The sequence below is a fragment of the Petaurus breviceps genome, unplaced genomic scaffold (assembly GCF_028583685.1).
Source record: "Petaurus breviceps papuanus isolate PSGF00001 unplaced genomic scaffold, PetGlider_PUasm1.0 90895, whole genome shotgun sequence".
In the NCBI taxonomy this organism is placed as follows: domain Eukaryota; kingdom Metazoa; phylum Chordata; class Mammalia; order Diprotodontia; family Petauridae; genus Petaurus; species Petaurus breviceps.
The window spans coordinates 11,935,413-11,962,093 of NW_027187372.1; the positions used below are offsets into that span (position 1 = coordinate 11,935,413).

The window sequence follows — 26,681 nt, forward strand, 5'->3', positions numbered from 1 at the left end:
ATTTGGGCCTAGCAATAATGAAAGGCTTATGGCCTCAGGCAAATGCCTCATCAAGTGGGAAGATTCAATCAGAGTTCAAGGGGTTTCCCAGAGCCTGTACCCCATCCGAACCATATTTAAATGTTTCTTTTCCTCTACTCTGTGTATCCAATAATTTGCAAAGATCTATCAATTCAACCTACATTATGATTCACAAATCCAAATCCTTTCAATTCACTTTGCTATCCTCTAAGGCCAGATACTCATTATTTAACTAGACTATTATAATATCTTCCTCGATTAGTGTCTCTGACTCTTATCTCTCCCTTCTCTAATCTACTTTTTATGAAGCAACCAAAATCAACTTCCCAAGGTATGAGAGTGATCATGTCATTCTCTTAGCCTAAACCTTCAGTGACTTCTTATGACCTCCAGAATAAAATTTCAACTCCTCATTGTGACATTTAAGAACCTCTACAATCTGACTCCTTTGTGCCTTCCTAGTCTTTTTTCTCATTGCTGCCCCATGATTATGTATACTCTATGTCCTTGCTAAACTGGATTTGCTAGTTGTTCCCTGAACTCAACAGCTTTACTTCTATGGATTAAGAGATTATCCCCCTATACTCTTCCTTCTCATCTCAGCCTTTCATTATTCTTATCTTCTTTTTAGTCTCAACTCAGAGAAAATGTCTTACTTAAGGTCTTCTCTGGTCTCCCAGAAGAAAGTGTTCTCTCCTGTGTCAAGCACTTTGGATAACTCTTTCGTTCCCCTCCTTGTATTTCACTCATATTTTTATATGACCTATGCCTCTACACCCAACCTTCACACTCTATAGAGTGATAAATTCTTGAAGGCAAAGAAGTAAATTTTCGTTCATGTTTCTGCATATCTAGCAACCAGCACAGTGCCTTAGATACAGCAGAAACTTCAAGAATGTTGGTTGAATTTAATTCAATATATTTTGCTGTGCAAAATTAAGGTCTTAAGAATTGAATCTACCAATGTATATCTTCCCAAATGATTCTGTTCTGTAAGATGTTCTGATGTCCTCAAACTAGGCACCTAGACTCCATAGTGGGTCAAATGCTGGACTTCAAGTTAAGAATACCCAATTTCAAATTCTTCCTTTGGTTATTTATTAGCTATAAGACACTGGACAAGTCATATCCCTTTCAGTCTGTTTCCTAATCTATAAAATGGGGAGAATAATGGCATACCTCACATGATCATTGAGAACCAAAGGATATAATACATGCAAAGTGCTTTGCAAATTCTAAACCACTATATAAATACTAGATGTTATCATTATTATTATTTATTGTTTGTCTAGTATAACTACTAGGTGTCATCATTATTATTATTGTTATTTATAATATTGTTTTTAATAAATTTTATTTTCTTAGGGCAGTGCTGATATTCTGGTTTTATGGAATTTAAAAGGTGTTTTTTTGGGGGGCGGGGTTCTGTTGGTGACACATAGTTAGTTATTGACTGCTGTCAAAACTCAGTTATTCCTAATGTGGGAGAAAGGAATAGCAGAGAAAGTAGAAATTATCATTTTAGATAGTGATTTTTTTAAAATTTCCATTCCCACCAGATATTTTAACAGAAATTACCAAAAAGTAATAGAAGGAGATTACTTTTCTCTGCCCCTGTTTGAACAGTGGGAAAATGCTACAAATAGTGAAGTGAAAAAACGAGAAAGGAGAAACTGCAGTGGTAGAACCAGATCATCTAGAAAATGGATCAGCATACTTAGAAAAGTGTTCTAAACATTTTTTGAAGAAAAAAAATGTACAATTGGCCATTAAAATGAAAGGACAATTTGGTAAATTTACTCGATGTGGCAAAGAATAGCAGATAAGAGTGATTTTTTAAAAAGTCTCATCTAATGATCTGAATGTTTCCTAAAAAGAAAAGCTTAAAGGTACTACTTAAGTAAATATATAAAGAGAAACTGGATAGTAATAGTGCTGAAGTATGGGCTCTGGGAGCCCCCTCAAGCTCTCCTTGAGTCATTGAGGTACAGGCTCTGGGAACCTCCATTGGACGACTGATTAAATCATCCCATTTGATGAGGCAAGTCTGTTACTAGACTTCCCACCCTCTGTTACTGGACTTCCCACTTATCAAAACATCCACCCTTGAACTGGCCTAGCCCACCATTCTCCGTAGCCTCCAGCTACTTCCCACCCTTAATCACTCCTTGACCTCATTAACTGCTCCTGAAGACCCTCCCCAAACTCCTCCTTTGGACCACCCCTGGATTCCTCCCACAACCTTCTGTATATAAGACCCTGTCTTGTTTTCATGTTTGTGAGAGCACCAAAGAAGGGTATGAGAGCCATACAATAGTGAGAGCGCCATAGCCATAGAATGCCATAGAATTCTCAGAGCGCCTGAGAAGGACCTAGCACAGACTTACTCTGTGTAAGTTACTCTAATGCAAGTTAACTTTTAATAAATTTTACTATTCTTTGGCTGAGAAGACTCAAGTCGAATTTTTTCAGCAGGACCTGGCGTGTTGGTCTCCAGAGCAATCTTAACCATCTTAGTGGGTACCCTCTTCAATAGTATATCCTTAAATAGGAAAGAGACATGAAAGTTGATTGCCTCTAAGAACTCCAGTTCTATAAAAAAAAATGGGGGTGTGAGAGATGGTATACTAGCGGATATAAAGTTTTTAAGTTAAAGTTGCAATTTTGGAAATAAATTCAAAAAGTGTTTATTAAGTAGCTATTATTTACTAAGGTGTTAGAATACAATGACAAGAATGAAAATCACTCTTCTCAGAAAGATATCCTTCAGAGAAAGATAATATGTCATGACCTATAATAATAAGAAAATAAAATATAGATATTAATAATTACAGTTTGGACACTGATACTAGGATTCCCTAGTAACATAAAAGATCAGGATTATAACTCTGATTTCATTGTTATAGGGCAGGGGTGGGGAACCTGAATCCAAAAGGCCCATAATTGAGGACCTAGTGGGGCATATGTGGCCTCAAGGCCTCAGGTTACCCACCCTTGGGAACTCCTGGGTGAGAAAACCGCCTTGAACAATGCAAGTTTATGTGGTTGTTTTTTTTTTTTAGAACTTATAGCCTTAGAGAATTGCCTTGAGCACTGAAAGGGTGACAGGTTTGTCCAAAGACACAAAAAAGCAAGATTACACAGAGGACTTTCTGGCTTTCTGGCCATATGTTATAGTTAATGGTATGAAAAGAGTATAAATTTAGGTAAATCTGGCCTTGGACACTTACTAGCTGTGTGACCCTGGGCAGGTTGCTTAACCCTGTTTGCCTCAGTTTCCTCCTCTGTAAAATTAGCTGGAGATGGAAATAGTAAACCACTCTAGTATCTTTGCCAAGAAAACCCCAAATGGGGTCATGAAGAATCAGATATGACTGAAACGACTGAACAACAACAAAGGCCTCAAGTTGTCACATATGACAAATAATCGCAGAGTTTTCTTAGAGCAGAAATGAAGATAATAATTTTCTTTGCACATGATAACATATTCATATAGAAAATAGAGGTCAGCAAACAATTTCTGAAGACTGTAATTTATCTTGTTCTTTACACAATTAAAAAAAAGCTTCAGTATTTGAAGTATTTTTATTTACTTTATATTCTCTTGTTTGAAAATATCTTCTATAGAAATTGTATTTTTCTAATTTCTGATGGAGTGTGATAATTAGTATGTAAATGTAGTGCATACTAAGAATCCAGGAGTCAATTTGACAGTGTTCTCTTTTCAAAAATCAATTATTATAATTACCACAGTGGCATCAGCTTGTCCAAAGGGCATGTTGATACCGTTGGCCGGCTTTGCTCCAGAAAGACAAAGCATGTGAATTACTGACCATAAAGTCATTCTCATATTAGAAAATAATTATTTTGGTTATCTGGTCAGTTTTTTTTTTTTTGTCCCTAGTGGCATAATTTTCTAACAAACTAAAAGAACCCAATAGCTGAGGCATCCTGAAAATTCTGTCTTGGCCTATGGCTCAGGGCAGGATACAAGCTATTAATGAAAAATATAGTCTGTGTCCATCTTGAGCTGGGTTTCATGAGTAGTTTTGCTTATGGAGAAACTATGAAGACACTTTATAAAGGCAGGACTAGATCATTCTTCATTCTCTAACCAATGAAAGAAAGTGAGAAAAGCCAGTAGGAAGATGACATTGAGACGTGCAAGTGTGACCAGTGTAAATTGTTTGAGTTGTCTCATATATTTTAATCATTAATGTCCTTGGAAAGTTATTCAGTGACGGTATTTAGTTTTAGAAAAAAAGCTAAAACTCATGTCACTAATTAAATATTGATTTTTCTACCCAGAGTTGAATATAATCAGTATATCCTGTTGTATGAGAAAAATATATCCTTCTAGATCTGAAAACTAGTTCACATAAGGGTCATTGTGTAACATTTCATAAAATCACAAAATATTCTAGCTGGAAAAACCTTAGAGATTATATAGTCCTATGTCTTTTGAGGGAAATTAAGGTACTGATTAGTGCTCAAGATCATGTGATTAGTTATTGACAAAAACCTAGATATTACTCTAACTCCCACTAATACTAACTTCTCTTCTATTATAGATCAACAGATTCTAATTTTAATTGAGAACATATTTCTACTTGCTACTAAAGACAGTAAAAAAGACAATGCAATTAAAGCATTATATCACATCATAAGGAGTGGTATTTAGATGGCTGATTTAAAAACAGTATCCCATTTATTTGTTTATTCATATTATCCCATTTTGCAGAAAAGTAAACTGAAGCTAAAAGATAATAAGTGACTATTTGGGGTAGCCTATGAAAAGAAGTCTCATTTAAATCCAGGTTGAATGTTTTTTATTTCACTGCATCTCTGAGAAAAAGTGAGGGTAAAAATCCTATTTTGATCTTTCATCGACAAGTAACTAATACTTTTTCACATTGTCACTTAGATGAGCACAAAGTGAAGTAGCACACTGGCAATTATCTGATTAATTTGATTAGTGTGGACAATCACATGTGATGATTCAGATCCCAGCATCTCTACTTCATTTTGTACTGTATAGAAAGATATGACCCAAAATAAATTAAAAAAAAAAAAAAGAATCCAGTCTGGGCCTGGGGGATTATATGAATGGGAAAGTATACATTAACAGTCAATCCTTGCATAATACAAAATATGCCTGTTAACTTCTAGCACCTAGCACAGTATCTGGCATGTAACAACTACTTAATGAATGTTTAATTGAATTAGTAAATAAAATTATGGTTAATTATGGTATAAAAGCCATGATAAACAAGTGGGCACTATTTTTTATTTTTTTTAAGATAATATAGAAGTTAGTGATTAACTTCCCCTATGATTTAAATAGGAATACCAAGAAATAAAGGAGCAGGGATATAAAAGAGGCCAGCTAAAAGGTCCTTGTTTCTGCCTAAGTTATTTTTAATGGAAGAAAAAATAATCATGGCATTAGGGAAGGAGAAAAATATAGCTTCTTTTTTTAATGAATAACAACATTCAATATGTATAGAGAATGTTATGGCTTTAAAAAATACATTCTCCATCTTTAATATTTCTGGAAAGTATGCAGATGAAGAAACCTCAGTTCTGAGAAGTTAACAGTCATTTTTTCCAGATACATATACCTAATAAAACTAAAGGATTAGAGCTTGGTTGTTCAGTTTCTAAGTCAGTGTTCCTTATACTATGTTATTAAGCTTCTCTTACAGTCAACTTCAACTTGAATTTGAACTGAGAGCTGAGAAGGGCCAGGCTATATCATTACTTTTGTAGCTAGGGAGAGTCATCTATATAATTTGAGGCAACATGTATCTGAAAACCAGTCTGTGATTCTTGATATGGCAGCTGCTGACACAAGCTGGAACACAGAAAGATGAGCTGAGCATAAAGGATATTCCTTGCAGATTTGATGACCAAGAATCGTACTTTTATTTTAATATAACAGTGGATCTCTGAGGCAATATTAGGAAACTTGTTAAAAAAAAAACTAATAAGCTAACCACTGCTATTTGGAGTGTAGGCCAACGTGTTCGTTGTGTTGTCTTAAACAGTTTCTTTGAGTATTTTTGAGATTCTATCTTTTAAGAATTTATTGCTTTGGGGTGGCTAGGTGGCTCGGTGAATAGAACACTGGCCCTGGAGTCAGGAAGACCTGAGTTCAAATCCAGCCTTAGACACTTGACACAATTACTCCCCAACTGCCCTCCAAAAAAAAAGCAAAAAAAAAAAAATAATGATGATAAGGGGAGGCCAGGTGGCGAAGTGAGTAAGAGTGTCGGCCCCCAGCGTCATAAGACCTGGGATTGGTTCTGGCCTCAGATACTCAGCACCCACACAAAAATAACTGGTTGTGTAACCTTGAGCAAGTTGCTTAACCCCGATTGCTTTAAAAAAAAAAGAATTTATTGTTATAATACTATATTTGTAAAAACAAAAAGCTGCTGAAGGTAGTGATGAGAATGCTGCTTTGTTCTCTAGATTCTGATCACCAGAAGAAAAGCAGGCTGTTGGTTGATATTTTTAGTTTATCAGAGATTAATGTCAAATGGAGTCACATAGTCTTTCTACCCAATAAGGAATGATTCTTATTGATTTTAATACCAACAATAATAATGGTGAGTAGTACATTATTAATACATCTTATATACAGCAAACCTCAATACAACACCAACCAAATAGATTGTAAACTCCTTGAGGGCAAGGACATTCCTTTTTTTCTTAAAATTTTTATAACACTTAGGGGATAGCACTGGGCACATAATGGATTTCTTAGGGATTTTTAAAAAATTCATTTATTGGAATTTAGGAAAGAAGGTTAAATAAACCCATTAAGACAACTCTAAATTTAATTGAGTTTCTTTTAAAATACATTGAAACTTTAGTTATTGAAGAATAGTTTTGGGAAGGGAAGAATGAATTTTCAATAGATAGGTGTAGTTAAGTGCAATGACTTTAATTGTTTCAGCCACTTTGGAATTGAAATATTTTAAGAGATCACTTCTTTCTCCATAAAACTTTATATTTAATGAGATCTAGTTTAACTTGTAAATCTCAGATTGTGTCTCTATAATGTCATTCATTCAGCACCAATATACTGAGAGTATATTGGGGAAAAGGCAGAATGGTAGACCAAGAATCAGGAAGACATGGATAGCTCTACCATTTTTTAGTTCTGTGACTACAGAAAACACCTTTAGCTTCTCATAGTTTCAGTTTCCTCACATGTGAAAGGGAGGAGAATACTTGTAGTAACTTAACAAGCATTTACATAACATTAATGGGGGTCAAAAGAGATAATCCACATAAAGTATTTTTCAGACCTCTTCTATATAGATTTCACCTCTTATCAGGCAATGGAACTGACAGCATTCAGTATTTTTTATGCAATATAATTAAAGATGTGCTGATTTGATATGTGTGTGTTTTTAAAAAATATCATCAGGATGTTATATAGCATTGCGTGGTCACAGCTTGCAAATTTCAACACTTTTTCATTTGGGGCCATTAGTGAGGGGATTATCTTCTCTTTATTCAAGAAAGCAGGAGTTATCACCTTATTTTTTTTTTCTTTTTAGTTTGAAGTAGTAGAAGCAAGCAGTTTAAGTATTCTCTTATAAGTACTAATTAGTCACATTGTGAATATTTTTTCTCTTTCCTCAAATCTATCTGATTTGGACCAACAATGAAAGAAGACAGATTGGTACTGAGTGCCGTTTATGACCTATGAAAAGGAGCTGAGCCATATACTACTTATGGTTAATTTATAATGTAATGATGATACTGGTACGATCAGACTAAGAAAAACATATCACAATATTCATCATAAAGAAATGTAGTAATATGTTATTATATAACTGTAGACTTAAGTTAATTAACAAATATGTACCTAATTATTTACCAAATAATGTCTTCCAAGTTATATGCATGAGTAATTTATTTACTTTCTATATCAGGAATTTATGTGAAAATCAGTGAGGTAATAATGAAAGGGTCAGTTATTCATAAGTTCAAAAGTTATTGAATTTTTTTAGCAATGATAGTTGTTCAAAAGGGGGTGGAAATATTCTTATTTACTCCTTTGAAATTTTCTCAGGCATTATTTAATTAAATATTGATGTTTTGCTAGGAAATTACAATATGTGAATGTTACTTATATTATTTTATTGATGTTAATAAAATGATTGAACAGGAGGTACTCATTAAATACCATTTGAATTAAATTTAAAATGTCTCATGTTAATGCTCACTTGTAATTTCTGTAAGTTACAAAGTAAATTAGTAAGATAGTTGCTAAAGAAATTAATTTTTTACCTATATACTCTGCTTATAATCATAATGTGTTTTTTTCTTCTTTTTTGTATATGTGGTTGCTTAAGAAGAAGAAAGAGTCCAATGTTTAAAACAAGGAGTGGTATTGATTTGAGAAATGTTATACTTACTAATTTGGAGATAGTATGTCTCTAGTAAGAGGTTAGAAATCTGAATGACAGAGACACAACTCCACCTTTATGCCATAAACAATGGAAATATTACTGATGAGTGCAGCATTTTACCAATGGTTGCGTTTTCCATAAGGACTACAAGAGAGGGATTTAAGTTTGCTTCAAGCAAGGGATTTTTCCAGTATTTCCATTAAAAACAACAACCACCACCAAACAAACAAACAAAAAAACCTATGTATTTTCCCCAGCCCCTAACAAAGTTATATCAAAATAGAAGTCATTTCATGGAAAAAAAAAAAAAGAATCCCACAGCACTTCTTTTTAATAACTGTTCAGCTACAAAATTTTATTGGTATCCTTTTATGTTCCCTCTAGAGGATGTAATGCACAAAAGCATTGCCACGGAACATATAAAATTACAAATGAAATTTATTGTAAAAAGTAGAATGTCTTCTAGACTGGTGTCAGTATTTATTTCATTCATAAACCAAAACTGCAGGTATAATATATTCATTGTCAGCAAGTTCATGTGTAAATTGCCATCCAACGGTATTGACTGATATAAGACAGATATTGAAAAGACAATTTAAATTTACTCTTCCAAACATAAACTGTTCCACAAAAGCACTGTAAAAACTCCTTCAAGGTTTTGGGTTGTGCTTGACATTTATGGTTAACTACATAATTTGGTTGTGTCGTAATCCATTGTGTTTGGCAATTTGGAGTTAAAGGCCTGCAAAGCAGATTGAATTCTCACCACCTCACTAGTCGACAACTTGAGTCTATGACGAAGCAAGCAAGAGAAAAGGTCAAGACGACGCTGACCAGGTGGGGAGAGTTTATTTACACGGTCCCTTATCTCAAGCAACTGCAAAAGTGCTGAGTCCTGGGATCCCTGAGTATAGGGGTAGTCCAGCTGCAAGATCAAATCCCGAATTGCTTCAGGGTCAAAGTGCATGCTGTAGCCAAATACTTGAATGTTGTTGATTTTCATGTAGCCCAGGTTCCGAGAAGGGTCAATAAACTCCAGTGGTTCATAGTAGATGCTTTCATTGCCATTTGGACCATTTGACTTGATGCGACTCCTCAAGTAGATATGTACTGTTTCAAAAAAAGTCTTCCACTTGTTGCCTAGAGTTAGCGTCCAGTTATAACACTGAAGTGGTAAGTCCAACTTAGTCCGCTCCCAGTCTGGGAAGCTGTTTTCATTCACAGGCATAAACCAACTCTCAGAGTGGCTGCCTCCAAAGGGATTGACATAAACAGCCAAAACTGGCTCCAAGGTGCTATTTTTAGTTAAGCAAATCTGCAGAGAGAGCCCCAAAATCATGTGGACAAGGCTTGCTTTGTACTTGTTGCTCTTTAAGGTGAGGAGCATCCGTTTGCGCCAGGAAGGATCAAACCAGCTATTGAGGCGCATGTCATTGCTGATGAAAATGGCATGGACTTCAATCCTCCGGTCGGTTTTCTGCAAAAGATATTTCATTTCCAGGTCCTGCAGGTCAGTCTCAAAACCAATATAGTGCTCTGTGGATTCTGCCACTTCTGGTTTACAAAGCCCTTGACTCAGCATATATCCAATATTACAATTTCCACATCGTGTACGATTATCAGGAGCACAGGTCAAGCATGAAGAACCATCTCCCACAATGCAGGGGAGGAAACCATGGCAGGCGACCTGGTCATTGGGGCAAGTACAAGAGTGAGTTTCTTCAGAAAAGCTTCCCAGAAGGCCATTTTCATTGCAGTACAGAAATGACTGGATACGGGTTAACCAGTAGGTTGAAGATCTAGGTAAAAAACGAAATGAAAGCACAAATAAAACATAATTATAAAGAGATAAGATTGTCCAACTTATACCTAAAACAGAAACCAACTCTACAGCATAGTATGATCTGGATGAGACTTCAAAAGGTCATCTAGTCCAATCCTACTATCTTTTGTATTGTTTTGTATTGTTTTTCTGGCAGATTAAAAAAAATGAGGTCTAGACAGATTAAATAACTTATCCAAGGTCACAGGTAGTAAGAGACAAGAACCATAACTAGGATGTAGTTCCTTTGATTCTAAATCCAGCACTCTTTTTTTAAAGCTAAAGTTATCTAGAAGACCTCCAGGGATGGAGAACTCACTGACTTATGATTTTCTATTCTACTATAAAAAGAGCTCAAATTGTTTGGGCATTCCTCCTTATACTAAAATAAAATGTATTGCCATAAAATTTCTGCCCATTGGTCCTTTTTCTGTCTTATGGGTCCAAGAAAAAGCTAAACATCTTTAGTTATTTAAGCTAATAATTATAAACTTTTCATAGAGGTTTTAAAAAAATCCAGAAAAAAGATATATGTAGCTCACATTGGAAAGATTTTATAATCCATATAACACTACATGAGGATAGGTGTATTTGAGTTGAGCCTGAAGTAGAATTTTTTTCTGAAAACATCCACTTTTAAAGAAATACCAGAAATCACCTCCTAGTATTATAGCATAACCAGTTAGACTGCAATCTGATATTTAAAATGATTATGCCAATAAAAAAATCAAAGAATTACTGTAAAACACATACCTGAGATAGAAATATAGTTGTTGTTTTTTTTTTAATATCAAACAAAGCACCTGCAGTAGACTTAAGGCATATACATAAATGCTTACTTTTCACTCATTCAAACTCAGAATCAGGAGGTAGGAGCAATTGTGAATAGAAAGTAAAAATTATAAACAGAAGGGAAAGGAGAAATACGTACACCCATGCATAATATACATTTAAAATTAATTTATTTAAATCTTGCTGACTTACCCACCTTAAAAATAAGAAATGAATTATCACCTGAGATAGTACACTTTTATTAAATACATTTGGTTCTTTGAGGGCCTTATAAATAATAATTTCTCTTTCAGATGTCTATTAGTGGAAGGGTAGACAAAATCTAGAGATAATATTTAGAAGGCTCAAGGGAATACTCAATGTGTTTGATTTGAGTTTTGAACATTATTTTTTCAGATACATATTTTAAAAATCAAGTTACTCATGATACCTAGCTAAGAAATAAAGAAGCAATGAGATAAAAATTATTTATTTTCCCTAGTATTTTAAAATGAAGATCCTATTCAGGTCTCTGAGCATAAGATTAATTACAATATTTCCAAATATGCTATTCTCTAGAGTTTGATGAGCAATGTAATCAGGTTTTCCCCAGTGCAAGCTCGGTTTAATTCTTTACGGGAACAACATTGAAATTTAAAAACACAATTCATTTAGAAAGCTATTGAAATAAATTTATGAGAATGCTTTCATTACTACTTAAATGTCAATTTGTGAACATCAAAGTCAACTATTGGGCTGTTGACATTACACATCTTTAAACTATTAGCCCAGCGCTTGGCACATAGTAAGCACTATGCTAATGTTAACTAATATTATTATTAAGCACTGATAATATGTATGTTTTCATACCCCCAGATTCCTTTAATCAACACATTTTTATTTTAGACTGTATACATTAATAACTAATCATATGATCCTTGTACAAGGAATATTTTAAAGCAGAATTTGAAGATGAGTAAATTAAGTATGAAATTCAAGAATAAACCCAGCATCCTTGATCCCTCCACCAAATATTCAATCATCTTCATGCCTAAAATCATTATAAGAAAGGAATATAACTCTAGATTTTCCCTAAATTATACAGAAAATAACAGAGAAAATTGGCTCAACAGAAGCAGAATCATCTTTCATGATACAAAGTCACAGACTGTAAAAGACTAATCATAGCAACTTACTTTAGGACACTGTCCATATATCATATAGTAGTTACATCTGTTTAGGTCACTAGGTAAATGTAGTGAATCCAAAGTCACTGGCTTAGTAAATTGTGAGACACCTTGTCTTGTTTATATACATAGAATCAAAAATCTCTAGATTTGGAAGGAGACTTAGAGATTATCTAGAACCACCCATACCAGAACAGAAATCTCTTTTAGTGTAAAGAACAGGAATCTCTTTGATTACTTCAAAGTAATCAAATGGAAAATTGGAATGGAAATTATTTCTTGAGTTCATCTCTGACCAGGTGAAAAAGAAAATCCTTAAAGGAAATAGTCAAAGAATAATTTTTTTCTTACGTTTTTTTCTTTTCTCGTGGAATAATTTTTTGTTTGTCCCAATATGATTTTCACAGAGTTCAATTTTTGAGTAAAGTTTAACACAGTCTAATGCATGGGTGTTGTGAGAATGGGAATTTAAGATCTTCCCTGCCCCTAGGTCCTTTGATAGGCTTATGTGAATCTGAGAACCTTCCCTGATTTGAAAATATACTCTGCCCCCTACTAGGCTGAATGTGGTCACATGGATCCTGAGGAGCTGGGTTTTCAGGAATGCCCACACCTTTATACTTTGTGATTGGGCAGTGGGTCAAGAGGGATGTGAAATTCTCTGAGACAGGAGAAGGCTATATATACCCTGATGTGAGGCTGTTTTGGGGCTCACTTTGAGAAAAGTTGTATGATTTTACCAGGAGAGAATCTGGGTAGTCATTGAGCCTGTCCCTGCTTTGAAAACCCAGATGTTGGTACTTCCCTCTCTGATACCTGATTAGATATGGATGTAATGGTCAGACAGTTGGAAACCTGCCTGCTGATCTGTCTCTCTGTCTGCTTGTAACTTAATGCTTGTAACCTCTGTTTGTGTTCTCTGAAATTCAGAGTGCTGACTCTTCCCCTGAACTAGGTAAATGATATATGTTTGATTGATTAAAGTAAGATTGTTAACCCATTTTGAGTTGCTTTCCTTTAGAAAAGCAGATCTAAGAACTTGTGCTGGCAGCCACCCTGGGTATGCTAGGGTGCTTACTGCTACAATGGGGTAAATTTGTCTTGGCATTTTTTTTCCTCCTTACCTATTCCATTTTGTATTTCTTGTTTCATTTCTCCTAGGTACTCTTATAGCCCAATATCCAGATATTCGTTTTTCTAGAGTTCTATTTGTAATGTTATGGAGTTACTTTCTTATTCTAGGTTTACTTATTGGGCTTCTCTCAATCAATTTTTGTTTTCATTCTGTTTGCTCACATCTCCAGCTTTAGCTTCTAGATATACTCTTCTATACTCCTTGATAGGGTAGATAGGCTTTGATCATTCCTGAATCTAGTGAGTAAGACTCTCCTTCTTCAGGATTGTGTGGCCTTATCTTCTTCTGTGGTTTGGGTCCACACTATCTGAGTTTGTGGATGCTGGGCTGAGTGTATCCTGGCTAGATGTTAGTCTAGCCTTTTCTGTGCCACAGATGGGTTCTATAGGTCTTCCCATGCTGAGCACAGGTCTCTTTTTGACTCTTGCTTTTGATGGAGACTGTGGGCTGTCCTACATTGGCTCTGGTCATTGATTCTACAACCTTATTTGTATAGTCCTGGACTAGAGAGAGGAAACTATAGTCTTCTCTTTGATTTTCTTTATCATTGTTCCTTCTGGTACATTTTTAGAACTTCAATGGTGTATTTGTGATTGATCTGGGATTTTCTAAGTCCTAAGACACCATTTTCTCATATTTCAATGTCAGTGTAAGGGTCAAAATTACCCCACTGCATTTTAGATTTGATATATAACTTGGAGAAAACTGGAGGGATGCAAGAATGCATTTTAGATAGGCCAAGGAAAGTTGGTATCATCTATAAATTATTAAACTAGTTAGACCTACATTCACTGAAGAAATTAGAACAAGCATGATGTTCTAGCTATACTACCTGATTAGGACCCATCTGAGAGGCAGAAAACTTTTCAAGGTAATGTAAGTAGAATTTAGAAGATCTGGGATTTGAAATATTTATCAGCGATTTGGATGAAGGTGTACCATGTTTGGAGACAATACAAATCTGTGAAGGACAGCTAACAATAGGTAACAGTCAGCATTCAAAATATTGTGTTTAAAATGATAGCCTAAATATAATAACATGGAATTTTTCAAGAATTAATTTTGGGTTTCAAAATCATTTGCCTTAGTCGAATGTAGTAATTTGACATAAAACTGTATATAAAAAAGATGTAGGTGTTATAGCAAAGCATAAGTTTAGGAGGGATCAATACTGTGACACAGCAGTCTCTCCCCATCAAAAAAAAAATAAAGCCCCATCATCTTGGGCTGCATTCAGTGCCCAGAATAAGGGTGATAATAGTTGTCTATGTCCCCTTTCACCACCCCCACAACCCCAAAGACCAAATCTGAATTACTATGGTAACTTCTAGGTACTATATATATATATATATATATATATATATATATATATATATTTTTTTTTTTTTTTTTTTGCCTTTCAGAGGGCAACTGGGGTTAAGTAACTTGCCCAAGGTTACACAGCTAGTATTTTTGTATGGGTTTTAAGTGTCTGAGGCCCTGTAATGGGAATGCAAATTTGGAAGATCTTCCCTGCCCCTAGGCTAAAATGCACCTGAAGCCTGGGGAGGGAGGCTTGTTTTTCAGTAGATACTTCTTGATTGGCCAGTGAGTCAATAAGGTTGTTACATTCTCTGAGCCAGGAGAAGGCTATATAAGCCCTGATGTGTAGCTTTGTTTTGGGACTCACTTTGAAAAGTGTTCTGTGATTTGATCTGAATTCTGGGAAGCCGTTGTTGAGAGTCCCCCGGCTTTGAAAAACCCAGATGTGGAAATCTAGATGTTGACTGGGTATGGATGTAATGGTTGGACAGTTTGGAAAGCTGTCTACTTGATCTGTTAATGTCTTGATAATTCTGTCTGTATATTTTGAAGTTTGGGGTGCTGTCCTTTTTCCCCTGAACAAGGTAAACGATATATGTCTGACTGATTAAAGTAAGCTTGTTAACCCATTTTGAGTTGCTTTCCTTTAACAAAGCAGATCCAAGAACCTGTATGGGCAGCAAACCCTGAGGACGCGCTTGGGGTGCTTGCTGCTACAGGCCGGAACCAAACTTGGGTCCTCCTGACACTGGGGCTGGCACTTTACTCACTGTGCCACCTAGCCACCCCTGGGTACCATATTTTTAAAATGATATTGATAAACCAATAATATCCAGAAATACAACTAGGAAGATAAAACTAGATATCTTCTCTTAAAAAGACAGGTCAAAAGAACCAAGTATATTTAAGCAGTAGTAAAGTAATATGAGCAGAAAAGAAAATAAAGTCTCAGTCCTCAAGAAGTTTCTATTCTAATGGGGGAAAAGAGGGCAGAGCTATCTATACCAGGGACATGGTTTTGAAAAGCCTGGAGTGTAGCCTAGAGAGGAATGAAGCACTATGAACAATGAGTGGACGTTTGGAGAAATGTGATTTAGGTTTAATATAATGAAAAACTTAAAACATCTAAGCTAAATCCCTCCTAGAGCAACATAAATCCACTGTTCTTAAATTTTTCAGAGGATGAGGGCATATACTTCATGCCCCCAAAACATGCCCTAGAGTTTTTTTTCTCCCTCCAAATTTAATTTTGTTTCTTTGAGCACAAGAACAAAGTCTGAAAAATGTTTTAAAATGATATATGTTGAAAGGATTAACTTTGAAATCAAGGAGGAACGACAGTTAAAGTTGACCAAAAAAAAAGCAAAGGATTATGGGGTGTGTGTGTGTGTGTGTGTGTGTATGTGTGTGTGTATATGTATAAAAAAGAAAATAATCATATGAAAAGGTAGGAAGTAACTTTAAGGGAGTAATTTCGTTGCCTTTCAATAGATGTTGATTCTAAATTGTTGTTTTAAAGAAAGAAAATGTTCACTTTATTCCCAATTCTGAGTATTATGTTTACTTACATTTATTTATATATTGCACCAGTGTTTTTCATATTCCTCATTTAGAAAAAGACTGATCTGTGTTCATTGTATAATTTTTATCATTTTACTACAAAATAGCCTGCATAATTTCACTGTGACACTTTTAAAAACCATACAGTAATTCCAACAGGAACAACTGGAAGTTCTTAAGCATGTGTATGCAATATGACAATGACAATTACCTCCTATTATCTCTGCTAATCATTAAGTCCCTCAGAGGCACTGAAAATAGCCCCCTCATTACAACTTCTAAAACCTTTATTACTCTCCAAATCTGTGTGATTCATGTCAGCACTCTAAAACCCACAAAATATAATTTCAAGACCTTTTTGGAGGTTAAATACCTTTTTAGGATAGATCATTTCCTTTCAGCCTTCATAGATCTGGTCTTCTCTGACCTTAATAGTTTAAACTAAACACGATATTGAAGTTCATCATTTACAATCAGTTATAAGAGCACAAGGTACTTATTAGTCCTATTGCAGATAGATAATAGCAAATGTTATTTAGTCACTCTCTTTCTCTATCTCACTGGTCTGTTTATTTCAAACCACGGCAGTATTACCTTGCCTCACAGTATCTCCCCTTTGAAAACCCAGTTTCCTATTAATAATGCTCCTACCCAATGTAATGATGTATCACTTTTAAATTGGTGTCCTTCTTTGTTCTTTCCTTCAGGGACCTCAGCCTCCTGACCTGTCATTATTGAATCTCAGGAAATTAAACAGAGCTGCATGGAATATTCTTCTTTGTCCCTTTATTTTACTAAAAATCTTACTTGTCCTTTTTCCCATTCCCTACTCTTTATTCCAAACACCTTTTCTGCTGTGAATCATCATGGCTTTTAATTTTCAAATATATTAAAGTGCCTGGCAAAGAACCAATGAAAGAGTTAGTTAGGTAGTTAAGGTTTTTACTTTTTTATCTTTAAGATTATAGTAATTAGAAACCAGGTATATAAAACAATTTATCCAAAGCTAGGTTTTTTTTTAAATTCCCATCATTGAAAAAAATTGATTAAATAGTATTGGCTTTATACCTATATGGATTTTGATGGTAAATTTCAATAAATTAAGAGAAGTAAAGACCATTAGAAGATAGATCATTGTTAATGTTAATGAAAGAAAACAATAAAAATGGACAAGGAAACCCAGAACTATAATTAGAGCAAAGAGGCTTATGGGCCAGAGATCTATGGTATTATTTTCCCTACTAAAAATTCAGTGTTAGTTAAATGTGAAGAAATGACTATATAATTTTTTCAAGGACTAACTGTTATCATGCATAAAAGAAAAATGACTGACCACTTTGTAATTTCTGCTTACAACATGGAGAGTATAGAAAGCAGTCTTGTTCTTGAGTATAGAAATTTCTAATGTCCAGTATATATTAAGTAATAATATGACTAAAAGTTGGGCCCATACTTACAGCATGCAGAAGAACAAGTTGGATTGAATCAAAAAGTTGAATAAACAAAGGAAAAACAAACCAAATTGTTCCCAGTATGTGAAGAATAGCTTCAGTACTCTTGGACTATGCTAAACATTGATATTGTTGTTTTGTCCTTCGTTTTCGAGAAGACCAATAATATCTGGAGGGTGATGTCATGACTTGCAAATGAATTGGATTTAAGTGAAGGAGGTCTGTGCAAAGTCACTGACTTCACTTTCCCTTCCAGAGCCATCTGGTTCCAGCAGCAAGACATAAGTAAGGATGACTGGCAATGGCTCTGGATGTAGTGGGAGATATTGGCCTTTTTGAGCTAAGGTTTCAGTGTGTTTGAGGCTACACCCATTCAGTGACAAAGGCAAGGTAAAAGAAGCAAAAGAAAACCTCTTATACCTACTTTGAAAAAATCAGTCTGAGAGGAGAAGACTCTCAGGGTAGTAAGAAGTGGTAATGAGTGAAGGGATGGCACTCTTTGGTATAAAGATGGCTTTTGCATTGGCTACACTGGAGGGCCATCTGAGGTCTGATGATCATTATTTGGGTTTTGATGGCTCAAAGTGAGTTTAAATAAGCACTGGACAGAGAAAGAAAAGAAGAGAAAAAACAAAGTAGTTCCTGATCTCACAAAAACTCAGTCTAATGGTGTTGACAATATGCAAACAATTGTGTACAAACAAATACATAAAGAGGATATGTAAGGTTTAATCTTAGAATAAATAAAGGCACCAAGATTCCAAAAAGAGTGAGAAAGGATCTTAAAGAAGATAGGATGTTAGCTGAGGCTTGAAGGAAGTTAGGCAAAGTAGAAATCACAGATGAGGAAAAAGAGCTTTACAAATCACAGATTATCAACAGAGGGAAAAGACTAGCATTAAGGTGGAATAAGGAAAGGCTAGTAGAAGGTAAGATGTTAACCAGGACTTAGAGGAAATCAGGGAACTTAAGAGTTTGAGATGAAGAGGGAGAGAATTCTAAGTATGGGGGACAGCCAAAGAAAACTTTGGGAGTTAGGAAATGGAACATCTTATCAAAGAAACAGCAAGGAGGCTAGTATCACTGGATGGTAGAATTTGTATGACACCAAGTTATTAGAAGAGTGGAAATATAGGAAGGAGTCAGGTTATAAAGGAGGCTACCTAGAAACTAGGACAACTATGGGTGGATTCAATATGGAGAATATATTTATTGAATGTCATGTATCACTTAGGGGTTTATCATGCAATCCTATAAGTTCATTTATGTAGGAAGCACAGCAAATTTTGTTGATGGTGAAAAGTAGGAAAAAGGTCACTAGCTCCAGTTTCTAAACCACAGGCTTTTCATTATGGTTTCCAAGCTGATTTGTATCTATCCCTCCAGGATCCTTTGCAATTTTGCTAAGTGGAGTCATCTAGATGATTCAAAGGAAACCTAAACTAGGGAGTAAGGAATATGATACTAGTTAAACCAATTTTATATCTAGATAATACATGAAAAGCAATTTGTAAACTTTAAAATATTAATGTTAAATGTTTGCAGAAATTTACATAAGAATTTAGGCAAAGATATACTGAGTAGCAGTAGTTGAAACATAGATTAAAATATTGAGAACATAAGCCTATGGGAATCTTCTCATTTTAATTTTTCCTGGCTGTCTGTCTGAATGTGGTCACAACAATTCTGTGTCATGGCTAAAAGAACTTACCTCTCACCCAGCGCTAGGGAAGGTATGATAGTATCTGTGATCCAGCAGACAGGAGTAGAAAGCAGCATAGGCCCCCAAGATGCTGCATTGTAGCCTATGACCAGAAGATGGTAGGAAAGAACTGCAAAAAGAAGCTATTAAAATATTCCCAGCAGAGAGGAGTGAGAAGCAGAAAATTCCAACTCAGTAGCAAAAAGAGCTTGCCTGATGACATCACCAGAGGATGGCAGAATCACCAGAGGACATCAGTGGCTCTAGACACTGGAGAGAGAAATCTCCCTGGACATAAATATTTCCTGGTCACAGGGATTCCCTACATACATTTGCTTCACACATGTTCCCTGTTCACATACATGACATATATGTACTTCTTGACGCCTGTTCCCCCTTCACATATATGTTTTCTATCCAACAGGTAATATGGCAATATATGGAAGAATTTACATGTTGGTATATTTCTTATAAAACTAATTTTTCTATGCTATTTGGTTTAAACTACTGATTTGTCTACACTATACACACATATGTATATATATGGACACGTGTGTATGAAAGTAAGAGCTTATAAATAGTGATTCTGAGTTCCTTAAAATGGAGATAGCTTTCTGGGAGTCTATGGCAAGGAACAATGGTGGATCTGGCTGCTAAAGTTAGAAGGGACCTCAAAAATTTGTATCAAGTTCAATGAACACATGAAATAACACCTAAAAAAATTAGTCATACAATCTTTGCTTAAAGATCTCAAACTGGGATCTTGGTAGGGATACAGGGGGAGGAACAATGCACTCCTTCCTAAGGCATCTACTTCCACTGACAGCTTAAGATTTTTAGGTTATTTATCACCCTGCATTAAGCTCAAATTTACCTTTATCCAACTTCCATCTATCTTTCCTCAGTTCCACTCTTTAGCATTAAGCAGAACAATTTTAATCTGTCTTTCATGTGACAGTCCTTCAAATCCTTGAATACTATTTTCGTGGTACCTCTAAGAAGTCTCTTTTCCAGGACGAACATACCTAATTCCTTTCCTCCATCTTCATCTGTTATGAACTTGAGTTTATTATCTGTCATAAACTCAAGTCAGTGAGGTAGCACAATGAATAAAGAGTGCTATAAATGAACTTGAGAAAACGAGCTCAAATCCTCACCCAGACACTTATTCACTCTTTGGTATCATGTAAGTTATGTCAACTCTCTCAGACTCAGTTTCCTCATCTGTAAAATGATCATAATAGCACTTCCCTGACAGCGCTGTTAATGATCACCAAAAAGAACAACATATGTAATGTACTTCACAAAATTTTAAGTGCTATATAAATGCTAGTTATTATATTATTATTCTTCATCATCTGGAAAAGCAAATTCAGTCCAAACAGCTAAGATGATTTGTGTGTTTATACATGCTCTTAAATGATAAATGGTTCTATATACTTCTTTTTCTAAACTAAGTAAGGATTTAAGGGTAAACAAGATTGACACTGTAACTAATTTGATTCCATTTGAACCATTGTTAAGTGGAAAATTTCATTAAGAAACAAAGAAACCTAAAGCAACAACCAAAGGTTTTGTTTAAAGGGGTTTTAAAAGAACTGGGGAAACCTAATTAAGATTAGGATGCTTGACTATATAATTTGCTTTAAGTAATGTTTGGAGGATTTTTCTCTAAATTCTTTTTAATATATGCTTACTTACCAATTAAAACTAAACCTCAAATTCACATGAATTTATTTTAGCGTCAGTTTGTGAAGTAACACAGATTAGAAAGTTAGATGTTTCAGAAGATTGAAGCTCAATAGTTGTGCCTTATATATAACTTCTTCTTATTGAATAACTTATTCTCTTGAATCATTGGTCTAAATTTGGAAAAAGAAAGTTGAGAGTGAAACTTATTTCTACTGAATGAAGAGCATGGATATGCAGATATACAGAGAATATGGCCACTGTTTACCAGCATTTGAAGGAACAGCATACAGAAGATTGGTGAGACATTTTCTGTTCTATTGTGGAGGAAAGAACTAGGAACGGTGGCAGAAGATTCAGGCTCAATGCAAGGAAAAATTTCCTAATCCTTAGAACAATACAAGAATAGAATGAGTGATTCTCAGGTCTTGGGATCCTCACCACTGAAGGTCTTCAAGCAGACAAGCTAATATCTTTCAGCCAGCACAGCTTGGTTTCAAACATACGTCTTCTGACTTTAATGCCAATACTTCTTACACCCACACTGCCTATTCAATTGTCTATAGGTGCATTCAATCTTTCAGCAATTCATGTATCTACATTAATTATTAGCTAATTACCAAATTGTACCAGCATTAATCTGGTACTGGTGTGTTGGTTTAGTGACTTAAATAATTGATGATGTCCCCATTAGGGAATTTTAGTATATCAAAATATTTTTAGGGTTATTCTGTAGTAACAATATAACACATACATGCAACAGAAATAATTTCATCTGTCTATAGCAGTAAGGATAAGATTTCAAGTATAACACAATGAGGAAAAAAAGACTCTCCCAATTCCATAAGGTCTATAGAATGGAGAATGAATTCTTTAATTATTAACTCCATTAATTCCTTAATTTTTTTATATTAAGTAATGATACCAATGGTCTAATTTTCCCAAATATACCCAGAAATTCATTTCAAATGCATATTTTAAAATTTGCTTTGTGTCTCTATTTTCACAGAATTCTTATTCTGCAACAATGCAAATTAAAGTAACATTTCACTCTTTATGATTTTAATTAAAATAGTATAATTTTTAAATAAGCTTGTATTTTTTCCTTTTTTTTGTATTTAGATAACTATTAGCAAATAGAATAATTTCTTTTCCTCAGCTCTTTTCTTAATCAAGTCTGTGTGTCTTTTTTTTAAATAGCAAAATCCCATGATTTATCCTTCGGATCATTTAGAAGTTGAAAAAGAAAACGTGTTGATTATATTAACACATTATTTTATTCTGTCACCTCTAGTGCAATTTTCATAGAATTGCTAGTGTGATCAGCAAAGTTTATCACTTTGCTTTTTTATTTATTTAAATTCTACTTAGTTCTGTTAAGAGAAATAAAATGTCATATTCTTTATAGATCAAATCCAGCAATATGAAGTAAGTCCTCTCTCAATCACATAGCAACTCAACAAAATCACATAAGTATCAACTAATCAAGTGACTGTCGAAATGATTTTTTTTTACATTACACAATTCAGATATTAAATTAGGTCTGTCAGACAAATTCTGAAAATTGGGTATTCTGGTTTGATTTTTAAGTTCTCTTAATTTATGGGCAATTGAATATGTTTGTAAAGTAGAATTTTTAAACCCCATTCAATTATTTAATCAACAAAAATATCTGAATTTTTCTGACAAATATGATTTTAAAAGAAAAAGTATTAAGTTTGGGTCTTCTTTTAAATTCTTATCAGGGATTCCAAATGTTCCTAAGTAGGATGCTTAAAAGGTTGAAATGGTTTTACAATTTATCAGAATGAAATCTCTGTTTAGGTTTCCTTTAGGACAAGATTATCTAGTTTTTTTAAAAAAGAAACAAATCAAAATGGATCTGGAATTTGGAAGTAGAGTTTAAATATTCTCTCTGCTCCTTTTTACCTGTATGACCTTAGGGAAGTTATTTCAACTATCTGCAGCTCAGCTCCTTCATCTGCAAAGTGTAGGAATTAGGCCTGATGATTACTAAAGTCCCTTCAAGATCTAAAATCAATACTTATGTAATTAGTAGGTATTCCTGAAGAAAGTAGATTGAACTAATCATTTCTTGGTCCTTTTTGGAGAAGGATAGAATTGAATTCTACCAGACTCCACCTGCCTCCTTCCACTAGACTGGATCAGGGTGTAACCTTAGCTTTGATCATATCCCTCTCCTCCCTCTCTTTTCTCTCTCAGCCACAGTTTCAAGAATTAACTCACTTTTTTTTTCTTTTGGAGGGCACTTGGGGTTAAGTGACTTGCCCAAGATCACAGGGCTAGTTTTTTTGTGTTAACTGAGGCCAGATTTGAACTCAGGTATTCCTGACTCCAGGGCCAGTGAGTGCTCTATTCACTGCCCCACCTAGCCGCCCTTTTAATTATCTTTTTTTTTTAATTAATTCACTTTTAATATAGCAACAATAAAGTGGCCTTTAGTGGTCCTTTCCTCTGACTTTTTATGGGGTTTAAATAAAGTAAAAGTTATTAATAAAATTATTATATATAACATATAATATAGTTAAGAAAGTTATTAACATTCAGACACAGATTTAGCTCTCTGACATAATTTAAATTTGTATATTTCTAGTTAGCCCCTTGGCTTCTTCCATTCCCTTTTTATCAACAAACATTAACAATAAAGACGTATTACTATAAGCCTATACAACTGACCAAAGGCCTTTTGTTTTTTTAGATCAGGATAAAGACACCAGCTTAGAAAAAAGAAACAAGAATAGAGTCTATAATAGTAGCTGTTATCTGACAGGCATACAGAGAGGAAGTTGTAGAAAGAATAAACTTTTTGGAACTTCCCTTAGACCTTCAATTAGGGATGACAACCAGCAGTTTTATTTCAAGGTTTTTTTGGTTTATTTTATTTTTTGAAGATAATGGGCAGAGATCCAACAGCATACCTTATTTTCTCTCCCCCTCTGTTACTCTTCTCTTTTTAAATGTCCTCTCTCCTGCTCTCCATCCCATGTTCTCTCTCTGTCTCTTGCTCTGTCTCCTCTACTCCTTTTTCCCTTTCTCTATCCCTCACTTATACACTTCAGATTACACATTGCCACTTGGCCATTTCTTTTTCCAGATCAGATTTTTACATCCTAAAATGTACACACTGAAGATGCCATCTCAACCACTGCTAATGATGTTCAGCTCTGGAAATCCTAGCACTTTTTACCCATGCTTTTCCTTCTCCCAGGCTATGTAAATTAATGTGGATTTTTTTTTCCGTCAAAACTATCAGGCATGGTTCTACTCAAAGATCTACAATAGCACAGATATCTCTTAAGGATGACAGAAAAAAACTCTTTCAGAATTATGAATCCCACAAAGCCAGCCAGTTCCCAAACCTCTATTGCAAGTGCTCCTGTTTTGAGTATACTATGAAAACAACAACAACTGGTTAGTAGTATTTTACTTTTTTCATAACTGTTAGGAACTTAAAAAAAATATCATATACACTAATTCATTGTTGGTGGAATTGTCAACTGATCCAACCATTTTGGAGAGCAATCTGACTCTTTGACCCAGCAATACCACTACTTGGTCTATTTCCAAAGATGATTAGGGGAAAAAGAAAAGAATCTATATGTTCCAACATTTTTTTTTGGCTTTTTGGAGGAGGTAAGGTAGGGCAATTGGGGTTAAGTGACTTGTCCAAGGTCACGTGGCTAGTTTTGTGTTAAGTGTCTGAGGCTGAATTTGAACTCAGGTCCTCGTGACTCCAGGGCTGGTGCTCTATTCAATGTGTCATCTAGCCTCCCCTGTTCTAACATTTTTATAGTAGCTCTCTTTATGGTAGCAAAGAAGTGGAAATTGAAGGTATGATTGCCCACCAATTGGGAAATGACTAAGCAAGTTGTGTTAAATATTTTGATGGAATATTACTGTATTATAAGAAATGATGAGCTCAATGATTTAGGTAAAATATGGAAAAGCACAAAATAATGAAGAGCAGAACAAGTAGAACTAAGAGAACACTGTATATAGTAATGACAATATCGTTTTAAGAACTACTTTGAGTGTATAACTTATTTTGTCAATTATAGATATATTAAGGACATATAGAGAAAGATGCCATCTTCATCCAAATATACCCAAATTAACTATAAAGGACATATAAAGAAAGATGCCATCTTCATCCAAAGAAAGAACTGATAGATATATAGAATAATTTTAAATACACATTTGTGTCTAATAGTAGTAATCTCTAGGGTAAGGAGTAGGAAAAAAGGAAAAATAAGAGAAATTTATAGGATAATTTTGTATATTTGAAAGGATTAGCAAATTTGCATAACAGGTTTGCAGTTTCACATGCAATCATTTTTTATTGTACTATGTTATGGAAATGCTTACTTTATCCCATAAATTAAAAATAAAGTAAATTCAAAAATAGACAAATTTAATCAACTGTGAAAAAATAAAAATTAAATGTCATATAAAGGGACTTGGACTCTGAGTTCACTTTAGAACTACATCCTCCATGTAGTTATGCATGAGTTTGCAGTGTTAGAAGCTTCAAGCAAGAAAGAATTAAATAAATAAATGTAATCTCACAGAAGATGAAATATAGATTTAGAGAGGCACTGTGGTTATCTAAGGAGAAACAGCACAAAAATGTCAAATGTATCTTGACTAAACCTTGCTGATGGTGATGAAAGTCATAAGTTGGGGCTCTTAAGAATACCTGAGTCCTATGCCCAGAAATCCAGTGCTTCCAAGTCTTTGTTCTTGTCCCCCAAAGTCCCATACTTTTAAAACTATAGTAACATTTGCTAATATCTTGGCATAATTGACTTGGGGTAGGAAACTAATGGTACAATGGAAAAAAACCATTTTTTTTTTTTTTGCAGTCAACGGAACTGAATTCAAGTCCTACCTGATTTACTATCTACTTGGGCTTGCATAAATCACTTAATATCATTTCTTCTCACCTGTAAGATAAGGTACTGAACTAAATAACCTTTAATTTTCCTAGCTCTAAATCCATGATTCTTTATTGCTCCCACTATGCTGTAGCAAAGAGACAGTAGTTAATCAGGAGCTGAGACTAGTACTCCCCAAGAAATATTTATGGAAATGACAAACATTTAGAAATGGGTTCATGAGCATTTAGTAACTAATTCAATTCTCTGTTCTTGTCCTACCATTCTATTTTAATGATATGCCTTTTTTGTGATGCTGTATCTGATTTGGCCTAGAAAGACTATATAGGTGCCAGCTAGAGTTCATTTTAGACAATACATAAAGATTCAGGTGCCAAAAACCTAGATTTAGATTAGGTGAGTTATGCATATTAATATTTTGGTGATAGTTATATAGTTATATTTAAATCATAGTTTAATTTAATAGAAAATATGATTTGTATTCCTTTTTTATTCATAATAGCTGAGCAAGTTGGAAACAGTTTTTAGCAAAATGACCATCTAGTGGGTAACTTCTTCACATGAAAGACAATGATCTCTAGAATTGAGCCAAGGCACTTGACCAATATGTAAAACCTCTAGTATCCTCACATTTAGATAGTACATTTTTCTCATGGTAGAACAAATGTTAGAATGTTCCTTTAATCATGGCAGATA

General features: G+C 34.5%; 1 protein-coding gene across 3 annotated transcripts in view; it reads right to left on the reverse strand.

Moving 5' to 3' along the window:
- Positions 1-6,808: 6,808 nt before the first annotated feature.
- The window catches only part of BRINP3 (BMP/retinoic acid inducible neural specific 3), a 515,429-nt gene continuing 495,556 nt past the window's right edge, over positions 6,809-26,681 (reverse strand). For all 3 annotated transcript variants that reach the window (XM_069074446.1, XM_069074444.1, XM_069074445.1), the window contains exon 8: positions 6,809-10,249. In XM_069074446.1, coding sequence (XP_068930547.1) covers positions 9,133-10,249 — 1,117 coding nt within the window. In that variant the 3' untranslated portion in view covers positions 6,809-9,132. The remainder of the gene's footprint in view (positions 10,250-26,681) is intronic.